Here is an 18,669-nt window from a genome sequence, read left to right as displayed (position 1 = left end):
ATATTAATTTTTGTACATATTCTATAGGTATGAGCAAGTCTCAAATTGTATCAAACTTTCACTATATTTTAAACTTTTAATAGTTTTAAACCTTTCAATTATAAATTATGGAATTTGTAATGTATAATTTGTAAAAACGCAATGAAAATAATTTTTAAACAAAAAATGCTAATGTATAATTTTATTTTTTGTACAGGGACATAAATCAGGTAATCTCAAATATAAAGACATTAGTTTAAGCGATATATTTTATTTTTAAATATTTATATATGTTAATAAATATAAAAATTAATAACTATGTACAAATTAAGTTGTTTTATTTATTACACTAGCAACCCACAGTTTGAGCTGGTATCACTATATAGATAGACATTTCTTTAGATGTAGAATACAACAGTATTCGGACGAAGGATTTTCATAATGATTCATCTAATTGAATTCACTAAGAAATAAATAATATAAAATATATATACTAGTCTAATATTAATTCTTAAGTCCATTACACAATGAAAAAAATAAGGTATAAGAGATAAGGAATAGCACAGCAACCAAAACACAATAGGCGATAGGCTACAATATTCAACCAATCACAGCGGTTGAATACCTGCTACTAGTTACGTGCTGCTGTCAGTTTTACGACACTTTGTTTAAAAAAGGTCCTGCGATTGGCTTGCTATAAGAAATAGAAAACAAATTCCCACCGCGACGGAAATATTATTCTTATTTATTATTCCATATTTTTGAATTATGAATTGATTAGCGGTGCTGCCATCGCTGGATTCCGCTATTCCTTATTTCTTGTTCCTTATCTCTTATATCTTATTTTTTTCATGGTGTAATGGGCTTTACAAATACTAAAGGCATCGCTTCGACTGATATTAAAACTGTCAATGTCATTATGTTAACGACATTGCATTTTCATCAAATTTAATATATTAATATTCCATTTAAAATAATCATAATAAATAACAGAGAAAAATAAGTATTACCTTTTTTAATTTTTACTTTTAATTGTGCCTAGAGGACATAGATTATTCAGCCAGTGCCGCGTGTGAGCTTTTAATATAAAAAAAAAAAAACTCATAGGAAAAGCGCGGGAATACGATCTATCAACAACATAAATCGAATACGAAATATACCGTTGTCAGAATCCATCATCTATCAACATAACAATATACATACATATAGTACGACACAACTTCGATGTAGCATCGGCAAAATTCGTAAAATCCATCACATCCGAATTAAGTACGCCATCCAAAATTATCAATATATATTTCTTATGCGAATATGATCTTTACACAAACGCAATAACTTGTAATAATATGACCTAATATATTCGTCGATTTGACACGTCGATTTACACGCACTCGCTGTCTCGGGTTGAACTGACGCGAGAATCTATAGCGACGAATAGCGTCGAGTGGCGCGATAGGGAGCTGTTTCTATTGGTTGTGTAAATCAACAGTAATCGGTTTTATTGAATTACCGATGCTACATCTAAGTTGTGTCGTAATATACTTACACGTGAAGTGTAATGAGTTAAATATTGACTATTTATATATACCAAAATTGCATTATTTTCTAGCTTTTGGCGTTGATTAATTTAAATGTTCTTAAAAAAATAAACCTTGTACTTTTAACTTTGGTAAAACGTCAAATTTATTGACAAATTCCTCATATGTGCAGCAAAAACTGTGAGTGCCATCATTGGAGCGCCATTTCAACCACGAATAATTGGAATTCTGCTCACAGATGTCGTTACAGAATGTAAGTTTGTCTGTCATAGTGCGATTGTAATATGATGAGTTGATTGATACAAATGCCGCAGCTGTTTTCTCTTTCGGATCATATATAACCTGAAAAAATAAATATGTATTAAGTTATTGCTTTTATTACCGAAAAATATGAATTATCAACATTTATAACCAAATTTCGGCTATTCACGAGTCTTGTAAACAAGACATTCGTAGATAATGTCGAAATATCAAGCTCCATCAAATAAAAAACATGGTAAATAGCTCGCAATTAATAATTATAATAATAAAAATAACCATGTCCATTTAAAATCTTACATACGAATGAGTTATTTTATTGTATGTGTTATCAAATCAAAATAAACTTATTCAGATTATTCAGATTATATATTATTAAGATTATATCGCCATTTTACAATTAAGTGAAGCTACCACCGGTTCGGAAAGTAGATTCTACCGAGAAGAACCGCCAAGAAACTCAGTTACTTTTTTAACATTTAAAAATACAAAGTCATGTTAGTTAAATACAATTATTTAAATTAATATATCCCGTATGGAAGTCAACAGGTATTAGCTCCACGCTTTTTTATCATCTATAAAATCTATAACTTGCTCTAAAATTTATGCATACTTTTCATAATCTTTACAATGAACTTGGGTATCACTAAATACAGCCATGGCATTTGGTAATTTTGAATTATAAAAAAAATACAATATGAACACTATCTTCTATATTTAAATCGATTTTATGATTTAAAAAAGTCTTCAAGATCTCTTTAATGATTACGTATTGTCTATTTTTGCTGTCTCGATATTATTATTAAGTCTTTTAGAAGTCTCTCGTCATAATTAAATTAATTAAAACTTATGTATTCATTTATTATTAATTTCCAAACAAGAATGAAGTGAAACCAGTCTGTAGTTTTAGACGTTTAATGAATGTTTTATGAGCATAATAACGTACTCAACTTGTTTTATTTTGTGAAACAAATTACACACATACATGCACAAACACACACACACACACACTCTAGTATACAGTAAGAAATAATTATTTATCATTTATTTTTACTAACATAGAACGATATAACACTAAAATATGAGAGTGGTCACTGATTTCTGTAATACAGGTCTTTGAGCTTAGTTCAGAAATCAGGGACTACATTATACTTTTTATGTGAATAAAGATTATTTATTATATAAAAAAAAAAAATTAGAATAGAAGTATTACACTTTCTTATTGATAGTCAATTGAAACAGTACCAACGGTTCGGAAAAGAATAAATCCTGACCTGAGAGGAACCGGCGAAAGAAACTCAGCGGGTTTTTTTGTCTCATGTATTATATAAACAATTTAAATGATAAGAAATAGCCAGGAGACGATCGTTTCATTCCCAAGGTGTGCACTAAGGTGTGTACTAAAAATAAAATACAATTGAAATAAAACCAGCTATAACGGATTTGAATCGCGTATATTAATTATTTATAACATCCCGTGGTCACGGGTAGACTGTGACCACGAACGCTGTAAAGTGCTCGAAACGTCGGGATGTTAAAAATAATTAATATACGCGATTCAAATCCGTTATAGCTAGTTTTATTTCAATGTGTAATCGCGAAAATTTAAGACAACATTAAATAAAATACAATATTACCTTGAAGAAATACAAAGGTACGGGTAGGATGCCGTTATTATTTTCGTCGACGTCGAGATAGAAGTCTTTATCTGTGGACGTTTCGTCAGACAGTGTTGTCACCCCCAGAGTTCCGGTGTATACGTGCAGCAGCGTTTCCGAACGTATCGCACGACGGCGAACCGCCTGGAAGAAAAAGGTAATAACTATTTATCCAATGCTGCCAACTGACGGGGAATCCCCGAATTGCAGTGTGGAATATTTATGTATCATAAAATATTTTAAGATTTTTATTATACTTATTTGAAATTCTTTATTCATTATAAAATATGTTTTTATGTTTTTGAAAGAGATGTTAACAGCTGCCAACAACAACCATCAACAGTAATCAGGTCTGCCCGTTATACACATCATTTTTTTATTCTGTTAAATCCTAATTACAGATACGAAAATAATTCTTTCAGAATCACACAAAAAAAACGCTTATCATTCTAGAAGTTTCATAATTTTTTTAACATATCATTGTTTTTCTAAAAAAATAGTCTTTGTAACATTCATGCATTGGTTGTAATTATTTAAAAAAAAGTAAAGTAACAGCCTGTAAATTCCCACTGCTGGGCTAAAGGCCTTCTCTCCCTTTGGAGAAGGTTTGGAACATATTCCACCACGCTGTTCCAATGCGGGTTGGTGGAATACACATGTGGCACAATTTCTATGAAATTTGTCACATGCAGGTTTCCTCACGATGTTTTCCTTCATCGCTGAGTACGAGATGAATTGTAAAGACAAATTAAGCACATGAATCAGCGGTGCTTGCCTGCGATTGAACTCGCAATTATCGGTTAAGATGGACGCGTTCTAACCACGCGGCCATCTCGATGCTGCCAACTGACGGGGAATCCCCGAATTGCAGTGTGGATTATTTATGTATCATAAAATATTTTAAGATTATTATTATACTTATTTGAAAGAGTTGTTAACAGTTATACACATCATTTATTCTGTTAAATCCTAAGATTTTTCTGTACATTATTGTGGCGTACCCACATTGGAACAGCGTGGTGGAATATGTTCCAGACCCTCTCCTTAATGGAGATCTCCTCATCTTAAACGGAACTTAATTGTAGCCTAATGAATCTATCTACACCTAGTCTATTCCAACCATAAGCGGACAAATGTTAAATAAACAATATTATAAAATTGAGGCTATAGAGGAATAGCTATAAACACTATGACTCCGCAGTGAATAAAGTAAAGTAACAGCCTGTACACTTCCCACTGCTGAGATAAGGCCTCCTATTCCATTAAGGAGAGTGTTTGGAACGTATTCCACTACGCTGTTCCAATGCGGGTTGGTTGAATGCACACGTGGCAGAATTTCTATGAAATTTGTCGCATGCAGGTTTCCTCACGATGTTTTCCTTCACCACTGAGCACGAGATGAATTATAAAGACAAATAAGCACATGGATCAGCGGTGCTTGCCTGGGATTAAACCCGCAATTATCGGTTAAGATGCACGCTCTAACCACTGGGACATCTCGACTCATAAACAAACTCACTCTAAACAAGTATTGTTATAAATATTTGTTATAATATGTGATATACGCACGTCCTCCAAGGCAGCCCAGTCGCCGGCGTTCCCGCGCATCCACTGCGGCGCCGCGTTGATGTAGTGGAAGGAGGCGCGTTGCTGCGCGCGCAGCGGGAAATCCCCGCGCGGAGCCAGGTGACCACGATTTAAATACTAGTAATCAATCAACTCTTCATGGAATATCATACTAGTTGTAATCAATGAGCAATTCATTGAATTTCAAGTAGATTAAGTGTTTTGTGTAAGTTATAAATATAAACAAGAACATAATCTAGTGTTGCCATTAACGTTTATTTTTATTTTTATTTTGTATCTACTTATCTTACGGTGTTCGGAGAAAGTTTTTTTTAAAAAATATTTATTTATTTAAAATTAACAAAATTATATATTTTAATAATTAATTACATTTGACTTATCTATCTAATGCTATTAAAAGACCGATTTTAAATTCTAATAATAATTATTTACGAAAGCAATATTTAATGTGCGTGTAAGCAGTTTTATTATGTTCTATATTCCATCGTCAGCGGTGTGAGCAGGGTTATTGCACTATAACTATCTACCTCAAAATTTCTTGAATGAACCTTTTTTTGTTTGAAATCGTTTATTTTATTATTACAATTACCACCGGTTCAGAATTCCGATTCAACTTAGACAAGAAAGTTAGCAGTTATTTATTTTTTATCAATCATATAATTTGTAATATAATAAATACTGCATCAATTATAATTTGCTGTCGGAGTAGTGGTGCAAAAAGCTTCATCAAAATAACACCTCGCCTCATTGCCTCCACTGGTCACAGGAGGGCTGGTTCGTTTGTCCAAAGGATCGGAATTGCGATTCAACTGGGAAATGCTGCTAGCATTCTTGCCACCATTCCACGCAGTCAAGATTTATACAGTACCTAGTTTTAGTTCATATTTGTATATATTTAATGTTATTAATTCGTATGTTAATAAATGATAAAAAATATCTAATTTATTAAGAACTCTCACCTGATTTTTAGTGATGTACTGATCTGCTTTCCCACTGCCGAAGATTTCTTTAACTCTTTTCTTTTGATTCTCAGTCGTATATAATTTATTCATTTTAGTTTTACCGAACAAGTCACCTTCTGTAAAATCAAGAATGTTATTATCATTTTATAGTTAAGATCTTTATTTCACGAAAGAATTAAAAAAAAAAGCGAAAAATATAATAAGTTTTTGTGAGTCTGTGCAACTATAGGCACAAGGGGTATGACATCTTACTACACAAGTTTGGAAGCGCTACGTCACCGTGCATTTTAAAGTCAGCCTGTGTGTATATATCATAAAAAATATCTATGATCTATAATATTTGACAGTACGACAGTCTATGCTAAATTAGTGATCAGTAGTATAAAATTTTATAAGTAAATAAGTTCAAAAATAGAAATCAAAACATACTTCATTCAACTAGGTTTTTACATGCATTTTTGAATCTTCATTGAACAAATATATTAAGTGAAGCTACCATACGTTTGGAATGCAGATTTTGCTGAGAAGAACTGGCAACTCAGTAGTTACTCGTTTTCAGCATTTAAATATACAAAGGCGTATTAATTAAAAATAACATGTATGTAAAATATCTTGCCCGGATATCAACAAGTATTAGCTCCAAACAATTAAAATCGGTTTAGACTTGTTTTAACCTCAATAAAACAATGTCAAAGAGTTGCCCGATGAAAATAACACGGCTAGCATATAGAATCCTTACATTTCAATATATATTTAGAATCTTTACGTCCCTATGTATGCTTAAATCTTTAAAATTACGCAACGGATTTTGATGCGGTGTTTTTAATAGATAGAGTGATTCTAGAGGAAGATATTTATGTATAATACATGGACAATCTAAAAAAACACTGATAATTTTAGGAGTTTCTAATATGATGTCGTAAATAAACAAATTACGTAGTATATTTGTTATCTGTATTGCACCCGTGTTAAACCGGGGCGGATAGCTAGTAAGTTATATTTACCAATGAAACCCGGTCGCCTCCCACCGGATTGCGAATAGACATACTTCGGGTGTATCTGATGCTTCACGTACGCCGTGTGCAGGAGGTACTTGTTGAAACAAGCCTCGTACATCGAGTAGAAGACATTTTCGACCTCGTAGCCGACTCTGAAAAAAATAAAATAGAAACATTGCAGACACCTCTGCCATTAACATTCCAACAACCATTATCTAAATGATGTATTTTGATTCGTGATTTTATTGATAAGTCCACGTAACAAATAGTATATTTCAGCTCTTTTCAATCATAATATTAAAAATGTTTTAAATATCTATTCAAGCACGAAGGCACGCCCCTCCAACGTTGAACGTCAGAGCAACGATAGATTTGCCGCTAGTAGGTTAGTATGCTATTCAAAGTGATTCGATCGAATTTTATTTCTCTAGTGCGGTACATAGTTAAAGAGACTGCATAGCGTTTTGTTTTCAATAAGCATCATATAAATATATTTTTCAATTTCCTACAATATTTGATATATTGTTATAGATGTTATAGCCTCCATCCTACAGAGAAATTTACATTTTTCTTAGCCGCATCGCAAAGGAGACACTTACGAGGCGCATAAGACGCCTGAAACGACTTATTGCCTCTACTGTATGTATCCCACTCCTTTGGGAACGAAAAGCAACACTTATTCATGACGTCACTCAGGGCCGTATTTAGGGGAGGGCAACCGGGGCAACTGCCCTGGGCCCTCCACATTAGTGGGAGCCACAGTTTTCAGCAAGTTAACAAATAGCGAGATATAGTCAAATTATAATAATGTTATTATTTAATATTTTAAAAGTTACCGATACAAGTAAATAAATCATAGCTTACTGATTGAAATAAAAAAAGTAATTAATTCATGATAATATAATTATTAGGTTGTTCACGCTTCTGTTTGTCTAGGGTCCCACTGCTTTGTGGCCCGGGGTCCTCCAGACCTTTAAATCCGGCTCTGACGTCACTAACTACATACATACTTATACAACTTATATCCATCGTAGCAATCCCCGATCTCTTCCGTCGTGAACCATGGCGGCGCATTGCATTTGATCTCGCTGAAGTTGCCCACCCATGTGGTCTTTGTCCCTTGAAACATTTGGTCTTTCACGCACTTCACGACCTTAAAAATAAAAGAGGTTTTATACGGGCATCAATTTATACTGGCCTTATGCTTTAACATATATGTTTCTATTATATATTGGAATGGTGTTTTATAAAGTAGTAAAGATAAACTCAATAAGAACAACAGCCTGTCAATTTCCCACGGCTGGGCAAAGGCGTCTCTTTTTGAGGAGAAGGTTTGTAACATATTCCATAACGCTGTTCCAATGCAGTGGAATACACATGTGGCAAAAGTTCATTGAAATTAGACACGTGCAGGTTTCTTCATGATATTTTCTTAACCGCCGAGCTTGAGATGAATTATAAACACAAATTAAGCACATGAATATTCAGTGGTGCTTGCAATCATCGGTTAAGATGCACGCGTTCTCACCACTGGGCCCTGGGCCACTGGGCCACATACAGCTAAGTAATTATGTCATTTATATATTTTATTCGGACGAGCATATGGGCCACCTGATGGTAAGTGGTCACCATTACCCATAGACAATGACGCTGTAAGAAATATTAACTATTCCTTAAATCGTCAATGCGCCACGAACCTTGGGAACTAAGATATTATGTCCCTTGTGTTTTTATACTGGATCACTCACCCTTCAAACCGGAACACAGCATTACTGAGTACTGTTGTTTGGCGGTAGAATAACTGATGAGGTTGTACCTACGCAGACGGGCTTGAACAAAGCCCTACCAAGTAAATTGTTTCTAACACTTCACATTTCTAATTATTGCAAATTGATGGTCAAATATATGACGAGTCTTTTCGTAATGACAAAGAACTCTCTGTATAAGTAGTTGTCAGCAAATTGCGCTAATAGACTTTAACCTCGTACTTCCTACATTAAATGTTTTTATTTATTTTATCAGCGTTGACTTTAAAAGGGGTAACAAAGGATAAACCAATGATTGATAAAGCAAAAAAAGAAAACAAACCATTTTTCAGTTCTTTTTTTTTTTTTATTTACAATTGATCGGTCAAAGACTGTAATATTTTGAGTTTTGAGTCGACCATAAACATTATTTTACATCCTTTTTGGGGCCTTATTAGCACATATTGACATCAAACAGCAACACTTAGTTTTTTTGAGCTTTGGTTTGAAGTGTGAACGAGCCAGTGCAAGTACAGACAAAGGGTCTTAATATCTTAATTCTCAAAGTCAATGGGTCAACGAATCAATGGATTGGTTAATATTTTTTGCGTCGCCAATGTCTTTGTGACTGGCATGAATATTAATGTAAAGTGTCTCCAAATGGTTCGTGTATTACACACGGCAACTCGCCAGTCTAGATTTTATGAATGCAAATTATTAATATTCATAATCAAAATCAAAATTAAAATAAACTTTATTCAAGTAGGCTTTTTTTACAAGCACATTCGGAACGTCATGTAATAATTAAGTGAAGCTACCACCGGTTCGGAAAGTAGATTATACCGAGAAGAACCGGCAAGAAACACAGTAGTTACTCTTTTTCAACATTTAAAAAAATACAGTCATGTTAGTTAATACAATTATTTAAATTAATATATCCTGCCTGAAAGTCAACAGGTATTAATTCCACGCATTTTTATCATCTACGTCTAATTTAAATTACTTACGAAAACATTGATGTTTGTGTTGTTCTTTCCTAAAACGATGAATTTATTATTCCCCGGGCAAGCCACGTGCACTGTTTCCGAACGACGTAAGGTAATGTCACCTGACGTATTCGTTGGCGCCAAAAAGTCGCCATTGTGCAAATATACGGGCGATGGACTACCGAAATCGTTTCTCAATGACAGCGTACAAACTGAAATCATAAATTTATCAAAAAAATCTGAAGCATGTCTTAATTTTGCAAGATTTTTTAGGAAATACGATAATTATGCTAATATGACTCGGAGATAAGATCTCTAGGTCCGAAACGAAGTAACTTCCTGCCGCTTATATTCTGCGATCTTGTAAACTACGCAACGGATTTTAATATTTTTTTATTAATGAAGAGTATTTAAGAGAAAGGTCTATATGTATAATACACGCTTTTCATAGTAGTTATAAGCTGAGGATTTCCATCCTCCTTACCTACCGGAAAAAAGCAAGTTTTTTTTTCTTGTATTGGAGAACAATCCAATATAAAAGTTTTGTTTAATTCGTTTATTGCAATTGTGTCAAACCAGAGCGGGTAGACATACAGAGCCGGATTTAAAGATCTGGAGGCCCACAAAGCAGTGGGGCCCTAGACAAACAGAAGCGTGAACAACCTAATAATTATATTATCATGAATTAATTACTTTTTTATTTCAATCAGTAAGCTATGATTTATTTACTTGTATCGGTAACTTTTAAAATATTAAATAATAACATTATTATAATTTGACTATATCTTGGTATTTGTTAACTTGCTGAAAACTGTGGCCCCCACTAATGTGGAGGCCCCAGGGCAGTTGCCCCGGTTGCCCTCCCCTAAACACGGCCCTGTAGACATAGTTTACTTGGCAGTTGGCATTTAGGGAAAAATTTGACATCAGGATAGTTCACTGAGCACAACGAGTTCGGCGAGACCTAAATTTTTCACCAGAAACTGATGTGATTACTCAGAATCAAAATATAAATACTTCATTCAAGTAAGATCTTGCCAGAACATTTAAGTTGGTATTAATAAAATATAAAAATTAAAGCTATTTGTACCGTTAAACTAACTCACTCAACAAAATATCAATAAAACTTTTTCATTCTCAATTCGTCAACCAGACGAAGATAGATTTATTTAAAAGAATAAATGTTATATTTTACAACAGCATTAAATATTGTGGTGTATAATGAGATCATAGAATTATAGTCCAGAGTTTACATCTCTGGATGAACCGACAAAATGTTAGTGGAATTATTTTTATGAAATATTTCAATGTAATCCGAAGTCTGAAAGTTACACTTTAATCGTCGTTCACCTGCCGAACGAAAATTTGTCAGATTATCATTATCATTACATAATATAAAACAAAGTCGCTCACCGCTGTCTGTCCCTATGTATGCTTGAATCTTTGAAATTACGAGTTTTTTTAATAGATACATGGTTTAAGAGCAAGGTTCATACATAGAAAAAATGTATTACACATATAAACATATAAACCACATGTATTTATATGTATAATACACGCACAATATAGTAGTCTACTATATTGTGCATGTTTATACATATAAACCTTCCTCTGCAATCAAAAATCCATTTTGTTGTTTTAAAAATCTAAGCATAGATATGGACATACAGCGGTAAGCGACTTTATTTTATACTAAGTAACGTAATTAAATAATAATTTTATTTACATGTGTTAAGACGATCAAGTTAATTATTCTTTTATAACAATCGTCAAACAAAGACTTACCGTAATTGCTAACCTCATTAAAGTCTATTTTATTTTAACAGTTATAAAAATATGAGATTAGTATTTATAAATATGTATGTATAAAAAAATTGATTATACTTACGATAAAAATCGCAACTTCTCAATAATTATCTAAATAATTATATGCATACATTTAATAATAATATACGTATTCACAAAGCATAATTAGTTCGAAATTAGCTGACGCTAATGGATTATTAGGATTTACAATGTAGGTTTATAACTCAAAATAAATTTAAAAAGATAACATTATTACAGATAAAGTAATACAATAAATATATCATACGTCAAATTAAAAAAAATGCAACAAAGTAAAACATACTTGTCATTGCATTTTTTTTTAATTTATTCGAAAACCAAAATTGCCATGGCAATCTTGAACGCACACTAAAAAAAACAAGATGGCAACCGTTCAATAAAACATCTATGTCAGCGTAATAATAATAAAAATGACTTTACCGCCGTCGACTTCGTCGCAAATTTTCGTAAAAAATAAAATTAATAAAACAAACACTTTTAACCTGCACATGATTGGAATTGAAAACAGACTGAACTGAGCAAACTCGTGGGTGTTGGGTAATAACGGTGTATCCCCTACTATCGACTCGCGATCGAGTTGAGACGTATTCGAGTTGATATCGAATTGATTTAAAATAATTATCGCCTCTCATGACATTGATACTGCAATGAAAATAAATCGGCTATAATCAACTTTGGGATTCAAATATTTATATTTAAAAAGATTATTAAGACTAAATTAATAAGTAAATCGTATTATCCATTAAAAGAGTACTTTTTGGAAAGAAACGCCTGGAGTTAGGCTCGGGTTCCATGATGGGACTCTAATTACTGTAAATAACAGCATTGTAAATTTGTTTATATGAAAAGAGCAACTATGCGAGTTTCTTCCCGCTTCTCGCTGAAGTCTGCTTTTCAAAAACGGTTCATTGTGAAGTTTACTTGAATAAAATTGATTTGATTTGATTGATTTGAATATATCCCAATGTTAGGGATACTTAAATTTTATATAGAAACTATTGTTTGTTTGGTAAAATGCTTAGTAGGTGAAGCAAGATTAATGTGCTTTGTGCAAGTCAATAATTTATAATTGGGCTATTACATAGTCATGTTAGATTCGCTTATATAAATTTATTTAATATTGTAACAAATTTATTTATTTATTTATTTAATACTTTATTGCACACACAATGAAAGGAAATAAAGAGAACAATTAGAACAAAGAAAAGAAAATAAGAGCGTGCAAAGGCGGTCTTATTGCTAAAGCAATCGCTAACAGACAACCTTTGGTGAAAGGATTTGCAAAAGCAGAAGCAGGATAGTGCAAAAAATAAAAATAAAATAATATTCATGATAAACGAAAATAATGACTTATAATATACATACTAATATAAAATATATATAACCTACATACGTTACATATAAATATATGTATATGTATATACTTACATACATAGATACATAAAAAATAAATATAAATACACACATATAACATTTTTATATATAATACATATTCAATAAACGTACATACATTACTTATTTAATGTAAAGAAATCTAAATATGGAAAATATGGTAGCTATAATACCTAAATAGGCTATTTGATAAAAAATATCAATTAGATCATTAGTTGATACTTACATTATCGACTGCCCTGATTCAATAACGACATCATATAGGTAGCGTACCGTAGCACGCAGATTTAAGAAACTCCTTTGTTTTGAATTTTAATATAAATGGATTATCTATGTATGAATGTTTCAAAACTTCGTATTTTTATTTTATTTTGCATAGCATTTCATCTTAACTTGATGTCTTATAAATGGTTTTTTCTCAGATTTCAAGAATAATCTATTAAATTTTGTCAGAGTCAGAGTAAGAAAACCTTCAAAAAAACGATAATCAATCAATCATTCAAAATAAACTTTATTCAAGTAGGCTTTGCAAGCACTTTTGAATCGTCATTTGACAATTAAGTGAAGTTACCACTAATAATGAGTGTGCACTAGCGTTTGTATTGTTTATGCACATACATTATGATTTATATGAAACATTTTATAATATACTATGGAGTAAAATAAATAAAAATTTTGTTAAAAATATATTCACTTATTATTATAAAATATAGCTAAGAATAATATAGTATATACGCTACGCAACAATTAAGTTGATTGGTGGAAAGGAAGCAAGGGAAACGTTATGCCGTTTGTTGTCAGGGCCAAATGCCTTCGGAGTGAAACAGACATAAATAAAAACATGAGGAGCTTTCGATAAGACTACCTTATATCTTGACATATTTTTGCATTTTTCAGTAGGCGTTTTATCAAAGTTTTTTTACCAGACTTGACTAAGACGCACTTCTTAGATTATACACTAATTATAACATTATACTAATTTCTAAACATTTATGATCTAAATTCATATTTTAAATATGAATGTAATCTGTAAGTCTCTTTCACAGTCAAACTAATATATATATATTATAATCGACCATTTTATAACGCATTTAAAATAAATATTAATAAAAAACATTCACACAATCCATTGAATACGTAAGTTTTAGTTTAATAGCAACAAAATGTTAAAAAACTTATCAAGAATGCAAACGACAATCACAAATTTAGTACCACCATGAGCACACAAGATGGATATCCTTGCCTTTACTACGTCTGAAACGTGACGTCACTTCCTTCCACGTCATATATATTCTACAATAATATAAAATACTTTACCGAAGTCATTTATTACGTAATAGGCTAATACAAATGATTATGGTTGGAAAACTACGTAGTAAAACGTAAAATCCTAATAAGAAGGAAAACACATACGACTAACAATATTAATTATCCCATTCAACAACAACAACAGCCTGTAAATTCCCACTGCTGGGCTAAAGGCCTCCTCTCCCTTTGAGGAGAAGGTTTGGAACTTATTCCACCACGCTGTTCCAATGCGGGTTGGTGGAATACACATGTGGCAGAATTTCGATGAAATTAGACACATGCAGGTTACCTCACGATTTTTCCTTACTGCGGAGCACGAGATGAATTTTAAAGACAAATTAAGCACATGAATCAGCGGTATTTGCCTGGGTTTGAACCCGCAATTATCGGTTAAGATGCACCGTTCTAACCATTCATTATATAATAATCGTCTTTATTACAAATGATGATACTTGGATCACTATCATTAATAGTTTCATACATACATACATACAGTGGAAAGACAAAATCTTTTTAATATAATACGGCATTCATTTGATGATATTATTATTTTGTAATATTTACAGTGAAAGCTAACAAGCTTCTTAATATTTTTTGATTTTGCCTCACAAAACATATTTTAATGATTTAATATTTTATAAACAGAACCAATAGTAGGGGTTACTTTATTTGAAAAATGAACTGCAACTGTACAATACAATTAGCATACTAAAGGAATCTTTATTATTATTAATACTATAAATGTGAAAGTAACAAGGGAGATAGCTGAAAATTGCTGTCTCTTTTTGACTGCACACAAGTTTTATTTTCATTATATTTTTTTTTCTTTATTATTATATCTTTCTTTGTTTATGTTGTTTTTATATCCATTTTTGTATATTTTTTCTTTATAAGTGTGTATGTCAATAAATGTTTTTTGCTTTTCTTTTCTTTCTTTCTAACTCTGTCTGTCTGTCGCTCTTTCACAACCAAACGACTGAACCGAATTTGAGGAAGGTAGGAAGCATACTTTAATTCCAAGAAAGAACATAGGCTACTTTTTTGCCTGAGACATGAAAACCAACAGCCTAAAACGCGAACGAAGCCGCTTGTGACTAATAGTTTATAAAACGCTCTTATTTTTAATATAATCGAGAAATTATATCTTGTTCTGTATTTATATGTACAGTCAGAGTAAGAAAACCTTCGTTAGTTTTCAAATTCATTCCTTTATCAAGTCTTAAGCTTTTAGTACCTTTTGATTCTAAACGTCGAATCACTGCGACGCAATATGTCATTCTCGATCGGTAAAGCAGATTATCGCTCACACTGAGCACACGGAAATAGATCTTAAGGTGACGAACCTTTTCTTACCCCGACTGTACAATATATCAAATTAATTATTGCTTTTTTTGAGTTCTAATATTTGTTTTTTTTTTATTCCTATGTTGTCTGTATTTTATGTTTGTTGTGTACATTAATTGACATTTTGTATATAGCTTCGAATTGAGTACGCTCTCCCAAATTATCAATATTTATTTCTTATGTGAATATGATCTTTACACAAACGTAATAACTTGTAATATCATATGAACTAATGTATTCGTCAATTTGACGCGTCGATTTACATGCACTTGCTTTCTCGGGTTGAACTGACGCGGGAATCTAATCTAACAACATTCAATTCAATTCATTCAATTCAGAATTCAGATGGGTTGGGCCGCGTTTGGGAAGTTACGTCGAATCTTTACATCGTCGATCCCGCAGTGCCTTAAGACGAAAGTCTTCAATCAATGCGTCCTACCCGTCATGACACACGGAGCCGAAACGTGGACACTCACGACAAGGCTAGTCCACCAGTTTAAAATCGCTCAGTGTGCTATGGAAAAGGCTATGCTCGGCGTTTCTCTGAGGGATCGCATCAGAAATGAGGTGATCCGTCAAAGAACCAAAGTTATCGACATAGCCCACCGGATTAGTAAGCGGAAGCGGCAGTGGGATGGCCATATTTGTCGTAGAACCGATAACCGCTGGAAAAAACGTGTTCTAGAGTGGAGACCGCGTCTCGGCAAACGTAGTGTAGGAGGAAGACCTCACTAGCGTGCACTTGTAGAGGCCAAGCAGTGGACAAAAACCGACTGATGATGATGATGATAACAATATTTCCCTTATATATTATATATTATGTATATAATATCATTTTAAAACGAAAAAAACGTCATTGTTATATCTTTCATGAGGACGACAAGCTTGAAGTCCAGTGAAGATCTGCTTATGTTTAATAAAAATATTTAAAAAAAAAAAACTTTTTTTAAAACGTAAAATGTAAAAACGGCACAGGCAATTGGAGCCCTTGAATATTATAAATTAAAAAAAAAAAAAAAAAACGTTTCTCTTGTGAATAGAATGAAAATGAAAAAATGTCATCAAAGTTGTTGTCAAATGTTATCAAACAATTAGTAACCGAGTGTTGTTATCTAAAAACAAACAAACTCAGTGAAGTTTCAACACCGTGCGCATAAAATATTCCGAAATTTTGTTCACTACATTTTAGATTGATAACAGAACGGTATCTTGTTTGATTAATTATATTTTGTTTATAGATCAGCGTGCAGAACGCAGTCTTAGCTGACCTTAAATCGTTTGTATCCAGGCAGGCAAGAACCGAGGTTTTGAACTTGCGTTTTCAGTAAAAAAAAAAAACAGTAAATAATTAAAAAACACTAAAGAATGCTAGTCCTTTTCACGACTTTTTTTAAAAGGATTGTGAGGGAAATATTTATTTGTTACAAATGTTGTTATTTTAGTCCAGGAATTTTAGCACCAAAAATCGGTCCGCTCTACATAAAATCCTTCTGCGTGATTTTTCGATTGGATTAGGTCGGAGGGTGCCCCCCAAGTATAAAACCGAGTTTCTGTCGTCCGAAACCGCGAGCGTTAGCCGCCATCTTGGAAAACGTTTTTTCGCATATGTCTCGGAAACGGTAAGTTTTACGTAAAAAACCGAAGAAATCTTTTTTGTATGCAGAGCGGATATCTAAAAATCTTGGACTATTTGTTAAAAATAATTAACAAAAAATAATAACAAAAAATACTTAAGAAAAAAACTTAAATAAGAATTACTGATATATAAGAATTTTTTGTTAAAAATACATGTTTTCAAAAATATTTAAATGTAATTTGATTGCTGTTTCATTTATAAAATCAAACCCAGGCAAGCACCACCGAATATTCACGCGATTAATTTGTGTTTATAATTCATCTCGTGCTCGGTTAAGGAAAACATCGGGAGGAAAAATTCTGCCACATGTGTATTCCACCAACCATACATGTTTGTGAATGATGTTTGAAACATGTTCCAAAAACTCCTCATAAGGAGAGGTGGCCTTAGCCCAACAGTGGGAAATTTACCGGCTGTTGGTGTTTTTGAGAAACGAGAGAGTTCTATGCTGTAGCGATAATTTTAATTTGATTATTCAACAGCTCTACCACAACTTCAGTCCTAAGTAATTGTTCTTATAATGATGTTTGAGACAGGGGAGAGTCATTGCTCTTAAAAATATGGTATAACAGTTAAAATTGGTGATTTTTCGAATTTTTTCATGGCTACTATAACTTCATTTTTCGAAGATTGTCATTTTAAAAATGTCGGAACTATGACTAAAAAGTATGGGGAACTATAGAACTAAGCTGCACGTGCAAAGATATCTGCTACTGGAATTTGGCAGATTATTTCGTCAATTAACATTTTAAAGGTAAAAACGCTATAAATATTTCTAAAAACTATCAAGAACTGTAGAATTTTTCTGCACGCTAACAGAACTCACCCTTGATTTTGATCTGCTGGACAAAACTCTGCTTACTTATATTTTCAAGACTACTACCAGGGCCCGGGAAAGGTTAAAGACCGCCACCAATAAAAATACCCGTGCCATTTAGACCTAGTCCAAACCTGGTCAAATATTTCCAAAATCACGTCCATTTCTAGCGATAAGCGATTAGATGGTTCAAGCCAGCCCTGGATCAAATTACAGAAAATAAAGACTAAATGGTACATTAGTAGCTACTTCTATAATAATCAAATATTTTAAATTGACACAGACTTACGTAAACAATATGTAATTTATTATTAATGTAAAGATAATTATATATTAGGTAATCACAGAAACTTTAATTTTTCTAAGTTGTATACTTCATTGTAATAGCTAATTTTCTGTACTTGAAAAAAGCAATTTAATGAAAAATATACATATGAAAAAATGTCTGCTTGAAGAAGAAAGTTGAACGGCGCTCTAGTGCAGCGTCGCGTCGATGGTATGGCGCGTCAAGTATAAGTTGGCGTGTGGCAAAAAAATGTACTAATTTTTTTTGTTCATTTATATTTTATTTGTTTTTTTTACCCTTATTAAGAAAACTTGCCCAAAATCTATTAAA

General features: G+C 32.5%; 1 protein-coding gene across 1 annotated transcript; it reads right to left on the bottom strand.

Moving 5' to 3' along the window:
- Window positions 1-1,474: 1,474 nt before the first annotated feature.
- Window positions 1,475-12,077, bottom strand: LOC124541547. The gene is made up of 8 exons (XM_047119462.1): window positions 11,977-12,077; window positions 9,733-9,923; window positions 7,991-8,133; window positions 6,987-7,132; window positions 5,980-6,098; window positions 5,003-5,137; window positions 3,413-3,577; window positions 1,475-1,859 (listed from the first exon to the last, which is right to left on the bottom strand). Exons 1-8 carry the CDS (start codon window positions 12,044-12,046, stop codon window positions 1,617-1,619), a joined length of 1,212 nt encoding a protein of 403 aa, XP_046975418.1. The 5' UTR covers window positions 12,047-12,077; the 3' UTR covers window positions 1,475-1,616.
- Window positions 12,078-18,669: the final 6,592 nt, after the last annotated feature.

The sequence above is a fragment of the Vanessa cardui genome, chromosome 28 (assembly GCF_905220365.1).
Source record: "Vanessa cardui chromosome 28, ilVanCard2.1, whole genome shotgun sequence".
In the NCBI taxonomy this organism is placed as follows: domain Eukaryota; kingdom Metazoa; phylum Arthropoda; class Insecta; order Lepidoptera; family Nymphalidae; genus Vanessa; species Vanessa cardui.
The sequence above is the reverse complement of the archived record's forward strand: the minus strand, read 5'-3'. Positions and strand labels throughout refer to the sequence as shown.

Excerpts from the sequence above, each read along its gene's own strand:
- LOC124541547 (XM_047119462.1), bottom strand. The coding sequence starts at position 12,046 with ATGTGCAGGTTAAAAGTGTTTGTTTTATTAATTTTATTTTTTACGAAA. Across the intron at positions 8,134-9,732 it reads ACACAAACATCAATGTTTTC|GTCGTGAAGTGCGTGAAAGA; the intron begins GTAAGTAATTTA and ends TTTATTTTTAAG. Across the intron at positions 3,578-5,002 it reads ACTGGGCTGCCTTGGAGGAC|GCGGTTCGCCGTCGTGCGAT; the intron begins GTGCGTATATCA and ends TTTTTCTTCCAG.